Here is a 19979-nt window from a genome sequence, read left to right as displayed (position 1 = left end):
TTTAACCTTTACAACACCAGTCCTGACCTTCTTAGGTTCACTCCCTGGGGGGGATACTGATTGATTACAATAGGAACAACCATTAAAGGACACAACTTATATATTTCTCCTGGCAATTACTTAGCCAGTATAGAAAAATCAGAATGAATATTTACTTAAATCTTCCCAATAAAAACTTATATTTTGCTAGTGGAATAGAAATGTTAGTACACTAAACAGAGAATATAAGAGATAAACTCAGTCTTTTCCACTAAGAAATAAAAGAAAGATCAGAATACCATTTGACTCAAGAACTTCAGATGTAACTCTTATAGTAAAAGGAAAATCTTTGGGAATAACTGGATACAAAGATTTTTCAGCAAGTGCACCTAAAATACAAAATATAAAACATTAGGAAAAAGGGATATTTAACATATTTTTGGAACAATACATAAATGCGGTATTCTTACCATGCCCAAGTTCTCTTCTATTCACACCAGTAACTTTGCCAGTTTCATTGGTTGCATAAGGAGGAAACTTTAAAAAAGAAACACACAAAACTGAGTAATTTAATGTTTGTATACTTTTCACTTTAATAAAGCAAGCACTGAATAAATACACTAAGTAAAAAATTCATAGAGAGTTCCTCAGTTCTGAGTACCTAAGTCTTTTCGCTGCTTGGCCCACTGAATAGTAATCTCATATTTAAGTGTCTCATAGGAGGAGCTTACTGTAAAGGTGAACATGTTTTGCCAATTCAGTTATTTTAAATAACCAGTCTTCTCCTAATTATCCATGGTAGGAACTGATCTTCTTGTGTTTGCTTGAAAAAATAAAAAAATAAAAACAACCCTTGCCTTCAGTCTTAGCATCAATACCATGTATTGGTTCTAAGGCAGAAGAAAGTTAAAGGCTGGGCAATGGGGGTTAAGTGACTTGCCCAGGGTCACATTGCTAGGAAGTCTCTGAGGCCAAATTTGAACATAGAATCTCTTAGCGTCTAGGCCTGACTCTCAATCCATTGAGCCACCTAGCTGCTGTCCAGTCCTAAAACAATGTTTGAGGAACATTGTATCTGCTATTCATATCTCCAATTTTGTTTCTGAAGCAAAATAGGTAGATTGAGATTACAATGCTACTATCCTGTTTATATTTCTAAAATATGTAATAAGACTTTAAAATTAAAGAATTATCCTTACCTCATAATGAAGCATGAAATTTTTCTCTTTTATTCCACTAAAAATTAAAAACATAATCTTTAAAAAGTTGTAAGATGTGAATACACTTGTTTTACCCTGTTATACCCATCTTCCTTAATTCTACACTAATTCCCATTTTAGATCTACCCACCCCTCACAGAGTATTCTCTGGGGAACTTGTTCCATGGTTTCATCTTAGACTTCATGCTTTCTCACTTCCTAGATCTTCTGACTCTCACTGAGATCTGGCTCCCTTCTGATGATATAGCTTCCCTAGTCACCCTTTCCAGTACAGGTTGGACTTTCACGCATACTCTGAGATTCACTAGTTCCTTCTCACCTTTTGCTTCCCAGTGCTACTTCCAGACCCTCTTCTACCACCATCACTCAGTAACCTCTCCTTCCTTGAGATTCTTTCAATATTTATCGCCCTTGGATGATTCTTATAGTTATTATTTATTGGCCACAAGGAGACTCCTTTCTTCTTCAGAGTTCAGTGCTTAGATCATAGTTTTTCTGTTTTCTCCAACTCCTGCACTCATACTAGGGGCCTTTAGCAAACATATGACACTCTTTCACATAACCTAACCTTCCAATTCCTCAATGTACTCATTACTCATGCCCTACCTTTTCACCCATTTTAGCTATGCACATAGACGGTCATACCTATGACCTTGCCATCAACCACAAAGCACTTTGCTTCTAGAGTCAAGAATTCTGACATACCCTGACAAGTCCCAAGCATGGATTATTCCAACTATCTGTGGCCTTTGTCTTAGTTGAAAGCTACTGAATGAAGTTGGAGAAAAATATAGTATTGTGCTGACTGCTTAAACTACAAATATATGTTTCATAACTTAAACTTGGTCCTCACTGGGCCAGGTAATCCTTTTACTTTTCTCTAATAAATTCACTAAACCACACCACTTGCCACAGTGAAATCTTCAAACTTTTTCATCCCTTAGCTCTCAGTGGTTTTCCCTCCTCCAAATCTCACAATTGGGGGATGGGGCGTGGGGCGTGGGGAGAGGATGGAGGGGCAATTAAATAAGTATTTGTACCAGTGCCTACTACATACCAGGCTTTAGGTCATTTGATAATAATTATGTCATTTGACTGTCACAACAGTCCTATGAGGTAAGTAGGTTATTATTTCCACTTTATAGAGGAAGAAACTGATGCAAATAGAAGCTAAAGTGACTTGCCTAGGGTAATACAACTAGTAAGTATGTGAGGACAGACTTGGAATTCATATCTTCGGTCCACTGCTTTCTAGCTGCCTCAATCTCCCTACTCTATCACTCTTCAATCTCTTCTTTTCTCTGGATGTTTCCCTGTGGCTGACAAACATTACATATGTCTCCCCATCCTTGAAAAACCCTCATTTTGTAGATCTATCCTTACTAGCTATTTTCCTATCTCTCTCTTCCTTTTGTGGTTAAACTCCTTGATAAAGTCACCTATGACTGGTGCCATGATTTCCTTCCCAGTTTTGTCTGAACTCTTTGTAATATGGTTTCTGATCTCATCATTCAACTGTAACTGTCCTCTCCAAAGTTATCAATAATTTTTAAAATGCTAAATCTAATGACCATTACTTTTTCCTCATCCTTGTTTATTAGTTTATCACCTTCTGTCCTTTGATCCTCTATTTTTTCTGGATTTTCATGACATTGCTCTCTCCTGATTCTCCTCTTACCTGCCTGATCATTCCTTAGGCTCTCTCTCTCTCTTTTTAAAAACCCCTACCTTCTGACTTAGAATCAATACTGTATTGGTTCTAAGGTAGAAGAGTGGTAAGGGCTAGGCAATGAGGGTTAAGTGACTTGCCCAGGGTCACACAGCTAGGAAGTGTCTGAGGCCAGATTTGAACCTAGGACCTCCTGTCTTTAGACCTGACTCTCAATCCACTGAGCCACCCAGTTGCCCCCTCCTTAGTTTCTTTTGCTGGATATTTGCTTCTTCAGTGTGGGTATCCCAAGACTCTGTGCTGGACCCTCTTCTCTTCATGGATTCAATTATCATCTTTATGCTAATAATTCTCAGATCTATCTGTCCAGCTTCAACTTATCTCCTGATCTTCACTTCCATATATCCAACTTTCATTGGCCTCTTCAGCTGGATATTTCACAATCTTAAACTCAATATGTTCCAAACTGAATTAATTTTCTTTCTCCCCAAAATGTTCTCTTCTTCCCAACCTTTCTATTACTGTCAAGGGCACCATCACTGTCCTAATCACTCAGGCTTGAAATCTCAGTGTCATCCTTGATTCCTTCTTATTCCTCACACTCCATATTCAATCAGTTGCCAAGTTCTGTTGATTCAACCTTCATAACATTTCTCCCATTATACCTTTCTCTCCTTTAACACTGCTACCGCCCTGGTATAGGCTCTCATTATCTAATGCCTGCACTATCGCTGCTATACTCAGCTATCAGAGTAATCTTCCTAAAACATAAGTCTGAACATGCCATTCCCCCTGTTCAGTGAACTTGTGGGGCTCCCCATTACCTTTAGATCAAATATAAAATTCTGTTTGGCTTTTAAAGTTTTTCATAACTTAGGCCCTTTCTACCTTTTCAGTCTTTTTATACTTTATTCCCCCATTTCTCATTTCCTCCTGCCTTGGTGAGCTTCTCAACATGTTTTTAAGTTTATTTAAAAAGAAAACTTGCCCAATACTGCCTTTACTTCATGATCTCTATACACAAGGGGGCTATGTGGGTTTTAAATATAGATTTATTAGAATATGTGTATATTAAACATTGTAATAATGTGTATATAATGTGTATATATCATCTCTAATTTGTTAATTTAATAAATATAATGTGCATATCTTATTTCTAAAATTTTTTTTAAAAATAGTATGGATAGGCATGGTTTGGACAATGAATGAGCAAGAAAGTCTGAGAAGTAGTGAGAAAGACCTATGGAGAACTAGGAGAAAGGTCTGTCAAAAAAAAAACAAACCCTACAGAGAGAGATCCAGGAAGAGAGGATAATTAGCACTCTGAGAGATTAAAGGATGAGGATTGATGTGGCAATTTGCAGATAACTAGTAATTCTGTGAGGAGTTTCAGTTGAGTGATGAGTTTGGAAGTCAGATTATAGGGGGTTTAGAAGAGTTAGAAGAGAGGTTGTAGGCAGCAGGGAAGGAAACAGAAAATAGGGAGACACTGAAGATTAGAGAGAGTAGATGATAGTGGGGGGAAATATGCATAAAAAGATGAGATTAAAGGATATAGAGGAGTTAGTTTTGTTGAAAGAAAATCAACTCTTCATTAGTACGATAAAGGAAGAATTGTGGGAGATGACATAAAGGGGTTGTGACATAGGAGAATCAAAGAGAGGGAACTTGCAACAAATATATTCAATTTTCTTAGTAAAATATGAAGCAAGAACCTCAGTTGAGAGGGCGGGGAGAAGAATACTATGTGAGGCTTAAGGAGAGATGAGAACTTTGGAAAAACTTATAAGGAGTAAGAGAGAAAATCAATTACGAAGGAGAAAAAGGATTGCCTTGCTGCACTAAGGGCCCAGGTGAAAGTAGATTACATAAATTTGTAGTGATCTAGTTAGAAGAGTTACTATAACTTTTCCCAGTTCCATTCAATAGCACCCAAGGAGTGGAAAAGATAGATGGCAGGAATATTACAGGATTAGGATGTGACAAGGCAACAGGATAAGCAATCATGAGAGTAGAGGATAATACAGAATTTTCACTAAAGGGTCTAGACTAGGAATGAAGGAAAGGATAGCCAGTATAGATAATGTTCTGACAAAATACTCAGAGATGGAGGAAGTACAGCTTAAGGTGAGGATGTAAGGCATGGGGAAAAAAAGGAAAGATATATGATTATGATTGCTATAAGGTAAACAGAGATAGTAAAAATTTTAAATAGTGTCTTTTATATTAAGGGCAAGCTCTATTGAATACTTTATATACTTTAATCAGAAACAACACAAAGCAATGCCTCCCCCATTTTCCAACTTACCTAATAGCAGTTGTAATAGGATCAGATTTCAGACTGGATTCTAAAGAATCAAATGTAACAGTACAAAGTACCTAAAAAAAACCAAACACATGATTCTTATATTGATATACTAAGTACACAGAATGAAAAATATTTGAGAAGCACAGTAAGCAATTGGAGGATACATTCTGTGTGTAAGTAACTCTACAAAGTTTTCTACTATCATATGTACACATAACAAAATTGCTAATACAGTCAACAAATATTACTTGAGCATCTTCTATGTTAAGGCACTCTTCTAGTTATGGGGGGAAGAGGATAAGGAACATACAAAGTGCAACCATGGGGAAAATCACTTAACCTCTCCAAGTCTGTTTCCTAATGCACTAAATGATGGAAACAAACTCAATTATCACTCAGATTTCTTCTAGCATTAAATCCAATAACCCTATATCTGTGTTTCCCTTAAGATACAGCTTATCTTCTGTGAGAGGTGTTACCTGTTGCCTTCTCTCCTCTCCCTACTTCTCTCTGAGATAACTTCTTGATTACCTTTATATATTCTATCACTGTGAGCTCCTGGAGGAGCCTTTCTTTGTATCTTCTCACAGTTCCTAGTCCATGGTAAGCACTTACTAAATACTTGTTGCCTTGACTTCAACGATTCTACATAGGCAGCTAATTTAGTTATGATTCTCATATGCATAAGGAGTCCTTTTGTGTCTCTCAAAATATAATTAATTTTGAGGCAGTATGGTGCAAGGAGAGAGCCTTAGTGCAGAAAACTCTGGGTGTCTCAGTGGCTGATGAAGTTTCTTAGTCTGTAAGTTGTAGAAATGTAAGTTGCTAGATGGCTTGGTGGAATGAGAGCCAGGCCTAGATATGGGAGGCCCTGTGTTCAAATGTGGTCTCAGATACATCCTAGCTGTATAACCCTGGACATTAACTCTCAATGCCTAGCCCTTACTGCACACTTCTGCCTTGAAATAAATATATGGTATTGCTTCTAATAAGGGTTAAAAAAAAAAAGAAATGGTGCCAACTGGCACTGGTGGAGGGAGTTTCCTCACTAATAATACTAGTGAAATCAAAAGTTCATTAAAAACACACACACATACACACACACACACACACACACACACATTTACACAGGGGCAGAGTCAAGATGGCAAGGTAGTAGCAGGAAAAGCTGAAACCACTCTGACTATCCTTCTATACCAATCTTTAAAAAGTGGTTCAAAAAGACAGGAACCCAAACCAATAACAAAATGGAGTCACAGGCCTCTCCTACTGAATCTAGCTTGAAAAGGAAGGAGGGAGGGAGGGAGGGAGGGAAGGAGGGGAGGGGGAGAGAGAGAGAGAGAGAGATAGAGAGATAGAGAGAGAGAGAGAGAGAGAGAGAGAGAGAGAGAGAGAGAGAGAGAGAGAGAGAGAGAGAGAGAGAGAGAGAGAGAAGGCAGAGACAGGGAGAGAGTTGATTTTCATAGGATTAGGGGGACCAGAAACAAAACTGCACACAAGAGAATTCTGCCTTCCCCCCCCCCTCCTCCCTCCACCCCCACCCCAGCACCACACTGGGACCTATGATTAGGTATAGACTGATGTTGGGACCCCGGGACAGAGGCTGTACTAGTGGAGGAGCACTCAGACACACCCATTTAGGTCCCTTGCCCTGACCACAGCTGGCAGGGAGGACCAGGGGTCTATCTGGCTGGGTATCTTTGGACCTTCTTGGCTGACTACATTGAAGATTTAACCTCTGGGTAGATTACCTCAACCAGTCTAATCCAGTAAACCAGCAGAGGAGAGAGAGTTTATAGCCCATAGGCAAAAATAAACAATAAAAACAAAGGATGAGAAAATGAGAAAACAATAGAAAAAGAAGGTAATTATGGAAAGTTTCTGTGGGGAAAAAAGACCAGAGAGCAGAACCAACAAAGGATGATGGGATATAAGGAACTACAAGCAAAACCTAAAAAACAAAACAAAAAAGAAAACAAAACTGGAAATTGGGCTTATGCTCTGGAAGAACTCAAAAAGGAATTTAAAAATCAAGTAAGACAGGCTGAAGAAAAATGGAAAAAGAAAACAATAACTTATAAAGCAAAACTGGCCAATTGGAAAAAGAGACATAAATATCAAATGAGGAAAATAGTATCTTATAAAACAAGAATTGGCCTGCCTGAAAAAGAGGCAAAAAAAATTCAATGAGGAAAACAGTGACATGAAAAGAGGAATAGACCAAATGGGAAAGGAGGATCAAAAAATCATGGAAGAAATTCAATCTTTAAAAATGAGAATTGGGCAGATAGAATCTAATGACTTCATCAGACATCAAGAAACAATAAGACAAAATCAAAAGAATGAAAAAAATAGAAGAAAATATGAAATATCTCATTTAAAAAAATGTCTTGGAAAAGAGATCCAGGAGAGACAAATTAAGAATTAGTGGAATGCCTGAAAGTTATGATCAAAACTGCCCTGATATCTCTTGTAGAAGAGATTGAAAGAATTTACATATACAAAGACTGACCATGTACTAGGGCATAAAAACAACACAAACAAATGCAGAAAAGTAGAAATACTAAATGCAACTTTTCCAGATCATAATGTGATAAAAATTAAAATTAATTCATGGAGAGGCAAATTACAAATTAATTGTAACCTAAATAATCTAATTCTTCAAAACTGGTGGGTCAAAGAACAAATCATAGAAACAATCATTGATTTCATTTAAGAGAATGACAACGAGGAGACTATATCTAAATTTATAGGATACAGCAAAAGCAGTATTCAGGGTAAAATTTATATCCCTGAGCCCATATATTGACAAAATAGGAGATCAATGAATTGGGCATGCAACTAAAAAAGAACAAGTTAAAAGTTTTTAGATAAAGACTAAATTGGAAATCCAAAAAATCAAAAGAGAAATTAATAAAATTGAAAGTAAAAGAACTATTGAACTAATAAATAAGACTAGGAGCTGGTTCTAAGGGAAAAAAAACTCAAATAAAATAAAGTATTGGTTAATTTAATTTTAAAAAAGAAGAATCAATTTATCAATATCAAAAATGAAAAGAGGATTTCTTCTCTAATGAAGAGGAAATTAAGACAATTACTAGGAGCTATTTTGCCCAATTATATGACAATAAATATGACAATCTAGGTGAAATGGATGAGTATTCACAAAAATATAAATTGCCTAGATTTAACAAAAGAGGAAATAGAATACTTAAATGATCTCATTTTGGGGAAGAAAAAAATTGAATATGCCATCAGTGAACTCCCCAGACAAAAATCTCCAGGGCAAGATGGATTCATTCACAAATGAATTCTATTAAACATTTAAAGACCTACTAATCTCAATACTATACAAACGATTTGACAAAATAAGCAAAGAAGGAGTCTCACCAAATTCTTTTTATAACATAAATATAGTACTGGTGCCCAAGAGAGGAAGACCAAAAACAGAGAAAGAAAAATATAGACCAATTTCCTTGATGAACATAGATGCAAAAAATCTTAAATAAAATAGTAGCAAAGAGATTACAGCAATAAATCACAAGGATTATTCACTATGACCGGGTGGGATTTATACCAGGAGCATGAGGTTGGTTTAATATTAGGAAAATCATTTGTATAATTGACCATATCAATAATTAAACTAGAAGAAATCACATAATTATTTCAATAGATGCATAAAAAGCCTCTGACAAAATATAATACCTATTTCTATTGAAAATACTAGTAAGCATAGGAAGGAATAAAAGAGCCTTTCCTCAAAATAATAATTAGTATTTATTTAAAAACATCAGCAAGTATCTTCTGCAAGAGGGATAAGTTAGAAGTCTTCCCAATAAGATCAGGAATGAAGCCAGGATGTCCATTATCACCACTATTATTTAATATCATACTAGAAATGCTAGCTGTAGCAATTAGAGAAGAAAAAGAAATCAAAGGAATGAAAGTAGGTAATGAGGAAATTAAACTATTACTCTTTGCAGATGATAGGATAGTACACTTAAGAGAATCTTAGAAGATCAACTATAAAGCTAGTGGAAATAATCAATAGCTTTAGCAAAGTTGCAGGATACAAAATAAACCCATATAAATCATCAGCATTTTTACATATTTCCAACAAAAACCAGCAGCAAGAGTTAGAAAGAGAAACCCCATTCAAAATCACTCTAGAAAATATAAAATATTTGGGAATCTATTTGCTGAGACAAACACAGGAATTATATGAACACAACCACAAAATGCTTTTTACACAAATAAAACTAGATCTAAACTAAAGGAAAAACATTAACTGCTCAAGGGTAGGTCAAACAAATATATTAAAAATGACAATTCTATCTAAATTAAATTACTTATTCAGGGCCATACCTATCAAATTACCAAAAAACTTTTATAGAACTAGAAAAAATAATAACAAAATTCATCTGCAAGAACAAAAGATCAACAATATCAAAGGAACTAATGAAAAAAAAATGAAGGATGGTGTCCTAGCAGTACCAGATCTTAAACTCTACTATAGAGCAATGATCATCAAAACAATCTAGTAGTGGCTAAGAGACAGAAGGGTAGATCAATGGAATAGACTAGGAGTAAAAGACCTCAGCAATCTAGTGTTTGATAAGCCCAAAGATCCCAGCTTTTGGGATAAGAGCTCACTATTATACAAAAACTGCTGGGAAAATTGGAAAAGAGTATGGCAAAAATTAGGTTTAAGTCAACATCTCATACCCTTACCAAGATAAGTTCAAAATAGGTATATGACTTAAACAAAGAGTGATATTATAAGTAAATTAGCTGAAAGCAGAATAGTATATCTGTCAGATCTATGGAGAAGGGAAGAATTTAAGACGAAACAAGAGATAAATAACATTATAAGATGTAAAATAATTTTGATTGTAATAAGTTAAAGTTTTTGTACAAACAAAACCAATGCAACCAAGATTAGAAGGGAAGCAACAAACTGGGCAAATTTTTTTATAACAAATTTCTCTAGTAAAGGTCTTGTTTCTTAAATATATAAAGAACTATGTCAAATTTATAAGAAACCAAAGTCATTCCCCAATTGATTAATGGTCAAAGGATATGAATAGACAGTTTTCAGATGAAAAAATCAAAACTACTAATAATCATGTGAAAAAATGTCCTAAATCCCTCCTGATAAGAGAAATGCAAATCAAAACAACTCTGAAGTACTACCTTACACCCAGCAGATTGGCCAATATCACATTAAAGGAAAATAATAAATGTTGGAGGGAATGTGACAATGAGACACTAATGCATTGCTGGTGGAGTTGTGAACTGATTTAATCATTCTGGAAGGCAATTTGGAATTATGTCCAAAGGGCTTTAAAAGAATGCATGCCCTTCGATGCAGCAAGACCACTACTAGGTTTGTATTCCAAAGAGATTTAAAAAAATGGGGATGGACCTGTTTGAATAAAAATATTTATAGGTGTGCTTTTTGTGGTGGCAAGAAATTGGAAAACGAGGGGATGTCCCTCGACTGGGGAATGGCTGAACAAGTTGTGGTATATGATGGTGATGGAATACTATTTTGTTATAAGGAATGATGAACCAGTTGATGTCTTTAAGAACTGGAAAGACCTATATGAACTGATATGGAGTGAAATAAGCAGAACCAGGAGAACATTATACACAGTAACTGAAACATTACAGGATGATCAAATGTGATAGACTTTGCTACTAATAGCAATGTAATGATCCAGGAGAATTCTGAGAGTCTTATAAGAAAGAATGCTATCTACAGCTAGAGAAAGAACTGTTGGAGTAGAAATGCATAAGAAAACATATGATTTATCACTTGTTTATATGGGTATATAATTTGGGGTTTTGGTTTTAAAAGATTACTCTATTACAAAAATGAATAATATGGAAATAGATGGTGAGTGATAATACATATAAAACCCTGTGGAATTGCTTTTCAATTCCGGGATGAGGGAGGAAAGAGGGGAGGGAGACCATATAAATCATGTAAGCATGGGAAAAAAAATGCACATGTAAATAAAATCAATTTCATTGCATGTAATGTTACTCAATATTCATTATGTCCTACACCTACTAATAATTTTCTTTTAAAAAGTAGCATACATGAAAAAAAGTGTATGGCTTCTCTGTAATCTTCAGTTGTTTGGCCTCTCTCATTCCTTTTTCCTGACCCATGATAAATGACATATTTCTCACCTATTCTTATCTTTGCATTGAAGCCAATGAATATTAAAGTGTAGGTTGGTGAATAATCTATATCAAATTGCTTTTTGTCTCAAGGACGGGGAGGAGGAGAGTGGGAGAGAATTGGAACTCAAAATAAAAAAAAATGTTAAATGTTTTTATACGTGATTGGGAAAAAATAAAATATTAAAAGAAAAAAAAACAAAATGCATGTTGATTTAATATGGAGGAGCTTATGGACATGTAAAGTATATGTAATGTATTACTCCTAAACTTTCACAATTATTAACCTGAATAGTCAGACAATCTTTTAATACCATAAGTTGCACAACATAGGGAACTGCACTGGGAGAAAGTTTCCTCACTAGGAGTTCCCTGTATCAATGAAGCCATAGAGCTGGTATCCTTTCATTAAAAAAAAAGAAAAAATAGAAAAGAAAAGAAAAGAAAAAAAACCCTATCACCACCACCACCATAGAATATTAGACATGGAATTGGGCTTCTTAGAGACCACTAGTTTAACCCCCTTGTTTTATAGCTGATCTAGAGAAGGCACAGTGACTTTTCTGAAATCATATGGCTATCATATAGAAGAGATAAAATTTTCTGACTTTCAATACAGGGCTGCCTACACTAGGCTCATACTGTTTATGGAATAAACACCAATGGAAAAATAGGAGAATAGAGAGGTAACTGCCATGATGTACGTAGTGATTTGCAAATATTACCTGTGTTTGGCCCCTCTGAAACAGTGCTGATCCATGAAGAGTTCTGAACATGTCCACTTCACAACTAATATCCCTAAGTGATGTCAAATCTCTTCCATCACATCTATGATAATAAGCAAAATGAAATATAAAGCATGTGAAAGTAGGAAAAAGTAACACTTATACAAGATGTCATTCTCCCTTTCCCTTTGTCTATGCTCTCCTTCAGTAAGTTTATAATAATAAAACAATAACACCTATCATTTATATAGAAGTTTATGGTTCACAAAGAGATTTTACAAATATTATCTCATTGTATCCTTACAACAACCCTGGTAGGTATGTACTATTATCACCTACATTTTACAGATGAGAAAACCAAGACAGAGGTTAAGTAACTGGGCTAGGGTTACACAGCTGCTAAACATCTGAGGCCGGATTCCTGACAACAGGTCCAGTGCTCTAATGACTCTCCTACTTTTCAAGTGCAAAATAAATATCACTTTATTTTTCAGGGAAAGGACATACTTACCTTCTATATTCATTCAAGACAATGCTTCTAAAAACATCCTTTGAAACTACATTGAAGGACTCTATTATTTCATATGGATCAGCCTCTGGAAATTTTTCTGCATTTGAAAGATAAATCAGAAGAAAAGATCTTTTCATAAGGCTGGGTTCTATAGGTAGACTTTCAAAATTGGATTTCATTTTCCCAACTTATAAAAGTATCCTCTAAAGATGAAATTCCCATGCCAACCTTGTTTCAATTTTAATTAGTATCATTTCCCCTCTATTGTATTGTCCACAAGACCAGACTGCTCACCCTCTGTCATTTCTATTCTGTCCTCTCTCCATACCTTTGCTCATAACTCTACCCATACCTGGAATATATGTGAATTATAAACTACTAAATGTCTTAGTTCCCATCTGTACTATGTGCTGTTCTGGGCACTTGTACACTTTAAAGCTGAAAAAATGATGTTTTAGGGTTGCCTATGCTATGCCACTCACCAATAAATTCCACTTAGTCACATTATGAAAAAGTACTACTGATCACATCAAAAGTAATCATCCTTACTTCTTTGCCTCAGTAACATTATCTTAACCTGTAAATAGGAAATCAATTAATTCCTTTTATGTTAGTATCCCTAAATCCTCATCAACTGAAAATAACATAAAACTGAATGCAGACCTTGACATAATATCCCAGAAATACTTGTTCAAATATAAAATAAATCACAAATAGCTATCATATAAAAACTTCAAATATTAACTTTATTAATAAGACTGTAAGAAGTTTTCCCCAATGTAATGTTTTGGCATATTTACCTTTTTGTGTTTAATTTGGGTAAAGACCTTAGATGTTATGAATAAAAGATAACACATATGGTAACTTTATTCAAAATCAATTTACTCTTATTAATTTTTAAGTCACATAAAAGGATTCTAAGAATTTTTCAATAGTAATTATAGGTGACAGCCTTGATTCTGATAGACAGAGACATGGAAAAAATTATTCTAACAGCTATGCAGCTTTTGAAAATAACAAATAAACTAAACTATAAGATATTTGTTAATCTGGTAAAATTTAATATTTTATATTGAGTTTAGTTTATGCTCAAATGGCACAACAGATTTTACATTACAATGCACAATTTAGATTCCTTTCACGAACAAATATACACAGGGAGCAAACATTGTGTATAACTCAAATTTATACTTCATTCCATATCTGATAAGTAACTACTATAGACAGGAATACAAATTCAGATACAAAGATACAGATACAAAGGCAAATGAGACACAATTCCTGCTCTCAGTGTATTTACAATTTAGTAGGGATGACAAGATAGATTGGAGCCAGTCTGTAGAGGCTTTGAAGGCCAGGCCTGGAGTTTAAGTCTTTATCTGATAGACCAGGGAATCACCAATGAGTTTTTAAGAAATGAAGTAACATTAATAAAGACAAGCCTTGGGAAGATTCACTTGGGATTCACAGTGGGAAGCAAAATATAAGGGATGAACAGTCAGAAAGCTACTGCTATGAGAGGGCCTGAATTACAGTGGTGACAGAGGGAGAAGACATAAACATTATTATGAAGCTATTATAAAGAAAACATGATTGATTGGATATGTGGGGCAAGGGAAAGTGCCTAAGAAAATAATACTAAATAATGTACGTGGAACTTCCAAATTATAAAACATAGAATTACCTGCTTTATGCAAATAAAAGGTTAGCAATGTTGAAATAATTATAAAATTTCACTGTTACCAAAATAAATCAAAACCCTTAATAAAAATAGCAGAGTACCTTTTATGAGTTCCTCAATATCTAATCTTATCTTGTTTATAGCATCATCTCTGGAAACCTAAAAGAAGTTACAGTTGTAAATATGAACTATAATTACTAGTAATATAACAAATATTTTTATGATGCTCTACAACTATGACCAAATTCTGAAGTGTGTACAGAATTCTGGGATTCAATAATGGGAATCTTATTTCAAAGATTAGTGGCTTACAAAGAAAACCAAAATACTCAGAAGCATTTACACATATCTAGATATTAACAAATGCATAAATGGGATAAAAGAACATCAAGAGAAAAGAAAGTTTTAAGATATTTCAATCAATTGATCAAGAAACATTTATTAAGTGGCTACTAGGTCTCAAGTACTGTGCTAAGCAGTATGGGTACAAAAGGAGGCAAAAGATAGTCCCTACTCTCAAGGAAATAACAAACGAATGAGGGAGGCAATGTGCAAATATAAAGGAAGATATATATATGTGTATGTATATATGATAAATAATAAATGTTATTGTAATTCAAAGAGGTTGGGGAAGGCTTCCAGGAAAGGTTGGGACTTAGCAGAGTACCTGGCATATAGTGGAACTTGCTTGATGACTGCTGACTGACTGACTAACAAAAAGGAAACCAGTGAGGTCAGGGCATAGAGGATAGCCAGATGCCCAGAACATTATTATATATATTTCATGAAAACAGAAGCAAGGAGCAGCTAGGTAGCACCAGGGACAGAGAGCCAGGCCTAGAATTGAGAGGACTTGGTTTCAAATTTGGCCTCAGATATTTCCCTAGTTGTGTGACCCTGGGCAAGTCACTTAACCTGAATTGCCTGGGCTTTGCTGCTCTTATCTTAGAACTGATACTAAGTAGAAGGTAAGAGTTCAAAAAAATCCCAGCAAAATTCTCAAATTCTACTAAATGATATACAATGTAGGAATCCTCAAAACTCTTATATACAATATTAAGAAATATTTCAAGTATACTTACTTTGTCATGATTATAATCTGTAAAAACAGCGTAGATTCTTTCCATGGCATGCCTATTTTAAGGATTAGAAACATATATAAGTTATAACATTTGTAAACATTACCTGGTATTTTATTCTCTCTCTATATTTTTAATTTAAAAGTCATTTTTTCAAATACTGATTCAATCTTAAAGGAAATACTGAATTGGCCGTAAAACCTCCAATGCCAGATTTTGTTTTCTTAAAAGAAAATCAATTGACATTGTACTTGAAATGCAAAGACAGAATAAATAAATATAAAACTGATGAATATGAAAAAATGTTTTTAAAAAAGAGAACAAACTATATATAGGTATATAAAAAAATGCTCTAAATTACTACTGATTAAAGGAAGGCAAATGAAAACAATTCTGAGATATCTAATTCCTATCACATTGGCTAAAATGATAAAAGGACTAAATGACAAATGTTGGAGTGGATGCAGAAAAGTGGGGACATTAATAATATTGCTGGTGGAATTGCAAACTGATCCAGCCATTTTTGAGAAGAATTTGGATTATGCTCAGGTATAAAACTGTGTATACCTGTAGATTCGGCAGTACTCTGGGTCTGATTCTCAAGGAGATTAGGGAAAAAGGAAGAGAACCTATATATTCTGAAATATTTTAAACAGCTCTCATTGTGGTGGCCAAGAACTGAAAACTGAGGGGATTTCCATTAGTGACTGAGATGGAATACTACTGCATTGTAAGAAACAACGAGCAGGTTAATAAAAAAAAAAACACTTGGAAGGATCTACACTAAATAATGAAGTGAAATTAGTAGGACCAAGGGAACATTATATACAGTTAAAGAATTAATATTTGAAGAATAACTTGTGAATGTTCATCTCCAGATAAAGAACTGATAAATAGAAAAATGAAAGCTATACTTTATTTATATACCCCCTATCCACCAAAAGGGAACAAGACCATAACATTTAAACTGATATGAAGACTGGATTATGACAGCTGCCACTTTTAAGTTTTGTAAAGTGTTTTACATTCACTGTCTTAGCTGAGTGGTCATTTTAGGCTATTCCCAAGTGATTGATCATATGTAAAATAATGCAAATAAATCTAGTGAGTTGTTCCAGTCAAGTCCTTAGTCAAGCATTTATTATAGTTATACTTTGCATTTGACTGCAAATGACTAAATAATAATGTATCTTGTTATTAAGTTGGTGAAATCAACCTCTTTGATAATTTTCTTTCCTTAGATACATTAAAAAGCATTACTAACATAAAAACATACTTTCATTCAGTTAAATTCAATTCACATTTATTAAGCACCCACTGTTTGAGGCACAACAGATCTGCACTCCCATACTAATTAAAAGAAACACATGTCATAAGTATCCAACTTGTACATCTCTGAACAAATAGGCAGCTGTATACTATCCTCTTCTTATTCTTTTTGAAAGTTGAAATGCATTTGGGGAAACATTCTCTATTCATTGAGCCAGGCAAGTGAGGAACACAGAAATCAGAGCTCTACTGAGTTCTACTAATATACATTCACTCCTCTGCAGGAACTCCATGTGTAGTGGTATGTGTAAGAAAAAGAACAGTGGGAGGCAGAGTGCAGACTATGTGAGATTGTCCTTTAAAAATGTTTTTGTTGTTATGATTGAAAGCAGATATTTATGACATTAGGACAAAGGGTAGCTGGGTGGTATAGTGGATAGAGCATTGTGCCTGGAGTTAAGAAGACCTAATTCAAATTGGGCTTCAGACAATTAATAGCTGTGTCACCTTGGGCAAGTCACTTAACCCTATTTGCTTTAGTTTCCTCATCTGTAAAATGAACCAAAGAAGGAAATGGCAAAATATGCCAATTTTTTGTTAAGAAAATTTCAAATAAGGTCATGAAGAGTCAGACATAACTGAACAATTTATGACAATGACTGTTAGAACAGAATAATTTTAGTTAAGGAGCAAGATTGTACAAGTATAAACACAAGTTTCTACAGAAAGCTTTTTTTCCAAAAAGATAATAAATTTGGCACTAATTCCACAACTTGTAGTGTATAAATAGTGTACTTACTTATTGACAAATTTCACCATCTCTGGAGGTGCAGAAAATAGCTTTTGAGGGGTCCTTTTAACTCTACCAGACTCTTTCATCAATTTTTGTATTCCCTGGATTATCTGTTGGTTGTGCTTCATCCCAACTTTGATGGCATGACAAAAGTCCTGTTGTAATACATTTTCTGCAGCAGCTTCCAACATCACTATTTAAAAAGAAACAAAAAAGGAGCCAATTTCCATTAATTACTACTGTTATTTAGTTTTAAAATAAGTGTAATAAAAAATTAATATACACTTCTTGAACCATAATCTAACAAAAATTTAATATATAACAATTGCCTTTAGTTCCAAATACTAAATCTTTTCTGATTCTTTTCTTTAAGCAAAGTCAATAGTTTCAGATTTTAAATTATTAGCAAAGTGTGGATAAATCAGAATATAACCTCCTTCAGCTACATATTAATATTTTCATGGGTGGACACCTGAGGAGGAGATTGGAAACTGAGGGAAAATGGATAGAGGAGAGAAAGAGAAATTGAGAGAGACAGAGAAAGACAGGCAAAGGAATAAATACTCAGACAGGGAGTTAAAAAAATATGGGCTCCATTGTGCTTGCCTCTCTGATGGAATTGAGAGAGGGCTCTACATGTGCCCTCAAACTTTTATTAGAGAGTTTAGGAATGTGGAGTGGGAGGTAGCTAATGAACATGTGGAATGGCATAGGCTTTAACATTGGCTCAATTGACAATCATGTAATCAAAGAGGAGGAGGTTAATCAAACATGTGACTTGGTAAGGAATGTGGTCTAACAAGGTGGGAGCTAGGACCCTGTGGCAAATAATGTCCTGCTTAGGAATTCTTTTGTCCTTTGGACTGAAGATTTGGAAATAGAATAATCAATAAGTAACATGACCATGAGTCTGGTATATGAACACATAAGACACAATATCAATACACCAATAATACTCTCAAGATATTAATATGCTTGGTATGCTACACAAAAGGTCCTCATATTTGAATTAAATTCCAACTGGAAATTTCCTAGAAAATGAAACTAGATAGGGAATTAAAGAAGGTAAGCATAAGATAAAGTTTAGTATAAATATCTTAAAAGATATTTAATTTGAATTGCCAACTTATTTGGTTTCACATCCTTGTATATCTATTGCATAGGGACAGAGAAGCCTAATCTTATTTCAAATCAGCTAGCCTTTTGTAATATACTTTCTCTACTATCGAATTTTTTTGTTTATAGGTTTATTTTCTCTTTTAAAGAAAGCTCCTAATAAAAAATTCCACAAAATAAAACATTATATCTAGGAAAAGAGAGATTATGCAAATTATAATATATAGATAGACTGATTTCAAATGAAAATGATCTACTTAAAATTAATGTGAATCACTCTAGGACTCACTCAATTTTACTTTTGACCACTCTCTAATGTTAATTTTTTTCTGTTGCTATTCTTTTTCTTCCTATTAGCAAGGATAAGCTTTAACTTTCTTTTTAATAATAGGCAAGGAAGAAGGGATTTCTGAATCTTTTATTTTTTTCCCCTTTTAATCTTAGAAAAACAATAAAAAAGGGAGAGCTAAGCATTATGTCAGAAAATTGACTAAAATGTATACACCCTCTGACCCAGAGATTGACTTATAAGCATATGACCAATGTGAAGATATATAATTTAACCTTCACACCAAGGACATCAAAGATAATAGTGTGGAAAAGAAACTACAACAAGTTCTGGACTTTCTGCCACTGTGTTGGAATAAGCAACAGTGGGAATATTATAGAGGGGAAATTGTCAAGACTGACAGTTGGTGGGGGAAGGGGCAACTGGGAAAGGCAGTTGGTCTTGTGACTTGAGCACTTCCTTCCTGGTGGGGGAAGTAGGAGGGGCTTTGGCTTCCCAGTCTGGAGAGAGTGCCTCTATTTTCTTCAGCCCAAAGAGACAGGCCCAATCAGCTCTGAAGGTCAGAATTTTTCTTGTTGCTTGCTGTCTACTGCTATGATTTTGAAATTAAGAAAACTAGCACAGATATAGTGTAGTCAGGGAATAAGAGAAACCCTCCACCAGCCTGTGAGGCCTGGCCTCAGCTCCAAAGCTGAGAAAGATTCTAACCTTATTTAGGGACATCCCTCTTCCCTGATACCTTTCCAATCCGAACTGGTTATTAAAATTTATCTTATTTGAATATCACAGTCAGATCAGTAGACTATTTGCTTTGAGGCATAGAGGGAGCTGATCCTCAGTTCAGTCATCCAATTACAAATGTTCCTTATTGGACCCCTGCTGGGCGACCAAATTCTGGGGAAAGGCTTGTCCCTCAGAAGGGTCCATGTTTACCTGCTCTGGGGCAATTTTGGCAGCAATCCAGCGAGAAGACATTCCCGTAGGCTATCATAAGTGGCTCATTTCTCGGACATCCCATTTTGTCCAAAATATAGCTTCGCGGCAGGGTGCATCTCTCCCTTTGCCTCACTGGCAGCCATATTCCCTCTCACCCTTCAACTCCCCCATTCCCTGCTACAAACCTTCCGTGTCACCTGTTTTTTCTATTCCCC

At 34.9% G+C, this 19979-nt stretch overlaps 1 protein-coding gene across 2 annotated transcripts in view; it reads right to left on the bottom strand.

Annotated features, from left to right (window-relative positions):
- Positions 1 to 19979, bottom strand: part of PNPT1 (polyribonucleotide nucleotidyltransferase 1) — a 66037-nt gene that overhangs the window by 22096 nt on the left and 23962 nt on the right. For both annotated transcript variants that reach the window (XM_001382127.4, XM_007476807.2), the window contains 9 exons: positions 17430 to 17616; positions 15365 to 15416; positions 14384 to 14441; positions 12602 to 12698; positions 12091 to 12193; positions 5177 to 5247; positions 1179 to 1215; positions 450 to 516; positions 279 to 368 (listed from right to left, as the gene is read on the bottom strand). In XM_001382127.4, coding sequence (XP_001382164.1) covers positions 279 to 368; positions 450 to 516; positions 1179 to 1215; positions 5177 to 5247; positions 12091 to 12193; positions 12602 to 12698; positions 14384 to 14441; positions 15365 to 15416; positions 17430 to 17616 — 762 coding nt within the window. The remainder of the gene's footprint in view (positions 1 to 278; positions 369 to 449; positions 517 to 1178; positions 1216 to 5176; positions 5248 to 12090; positions 12194 to 12601; positions 12699 to 14383; positions 14442 to 15364; positions 15417 to 17429; positions 17617 to 19979) is intronic.

The sequence above is a fragment of the Monodelphis domestica genome, chromosome 1 (assembly GCF_027887165.1).
Source record: "Monodelphis domestica isolate mMonDom1 chromosome 1, mMonDom1.pri, whole genome shotgun sequence".
In the NCBI taxonomy this organism is placed as follows: Eukaryota; Metazoa; Chordata; class Mammalia; order Didelphimorphia; family Didelphidae; genus Monodelphis; species Monodelphis domestica.
The sequence above is the reverse complement of the archived record's forward strand: the minus strand, read 5'-3'. Positions and strand labels throughout refer to the sequence as shown.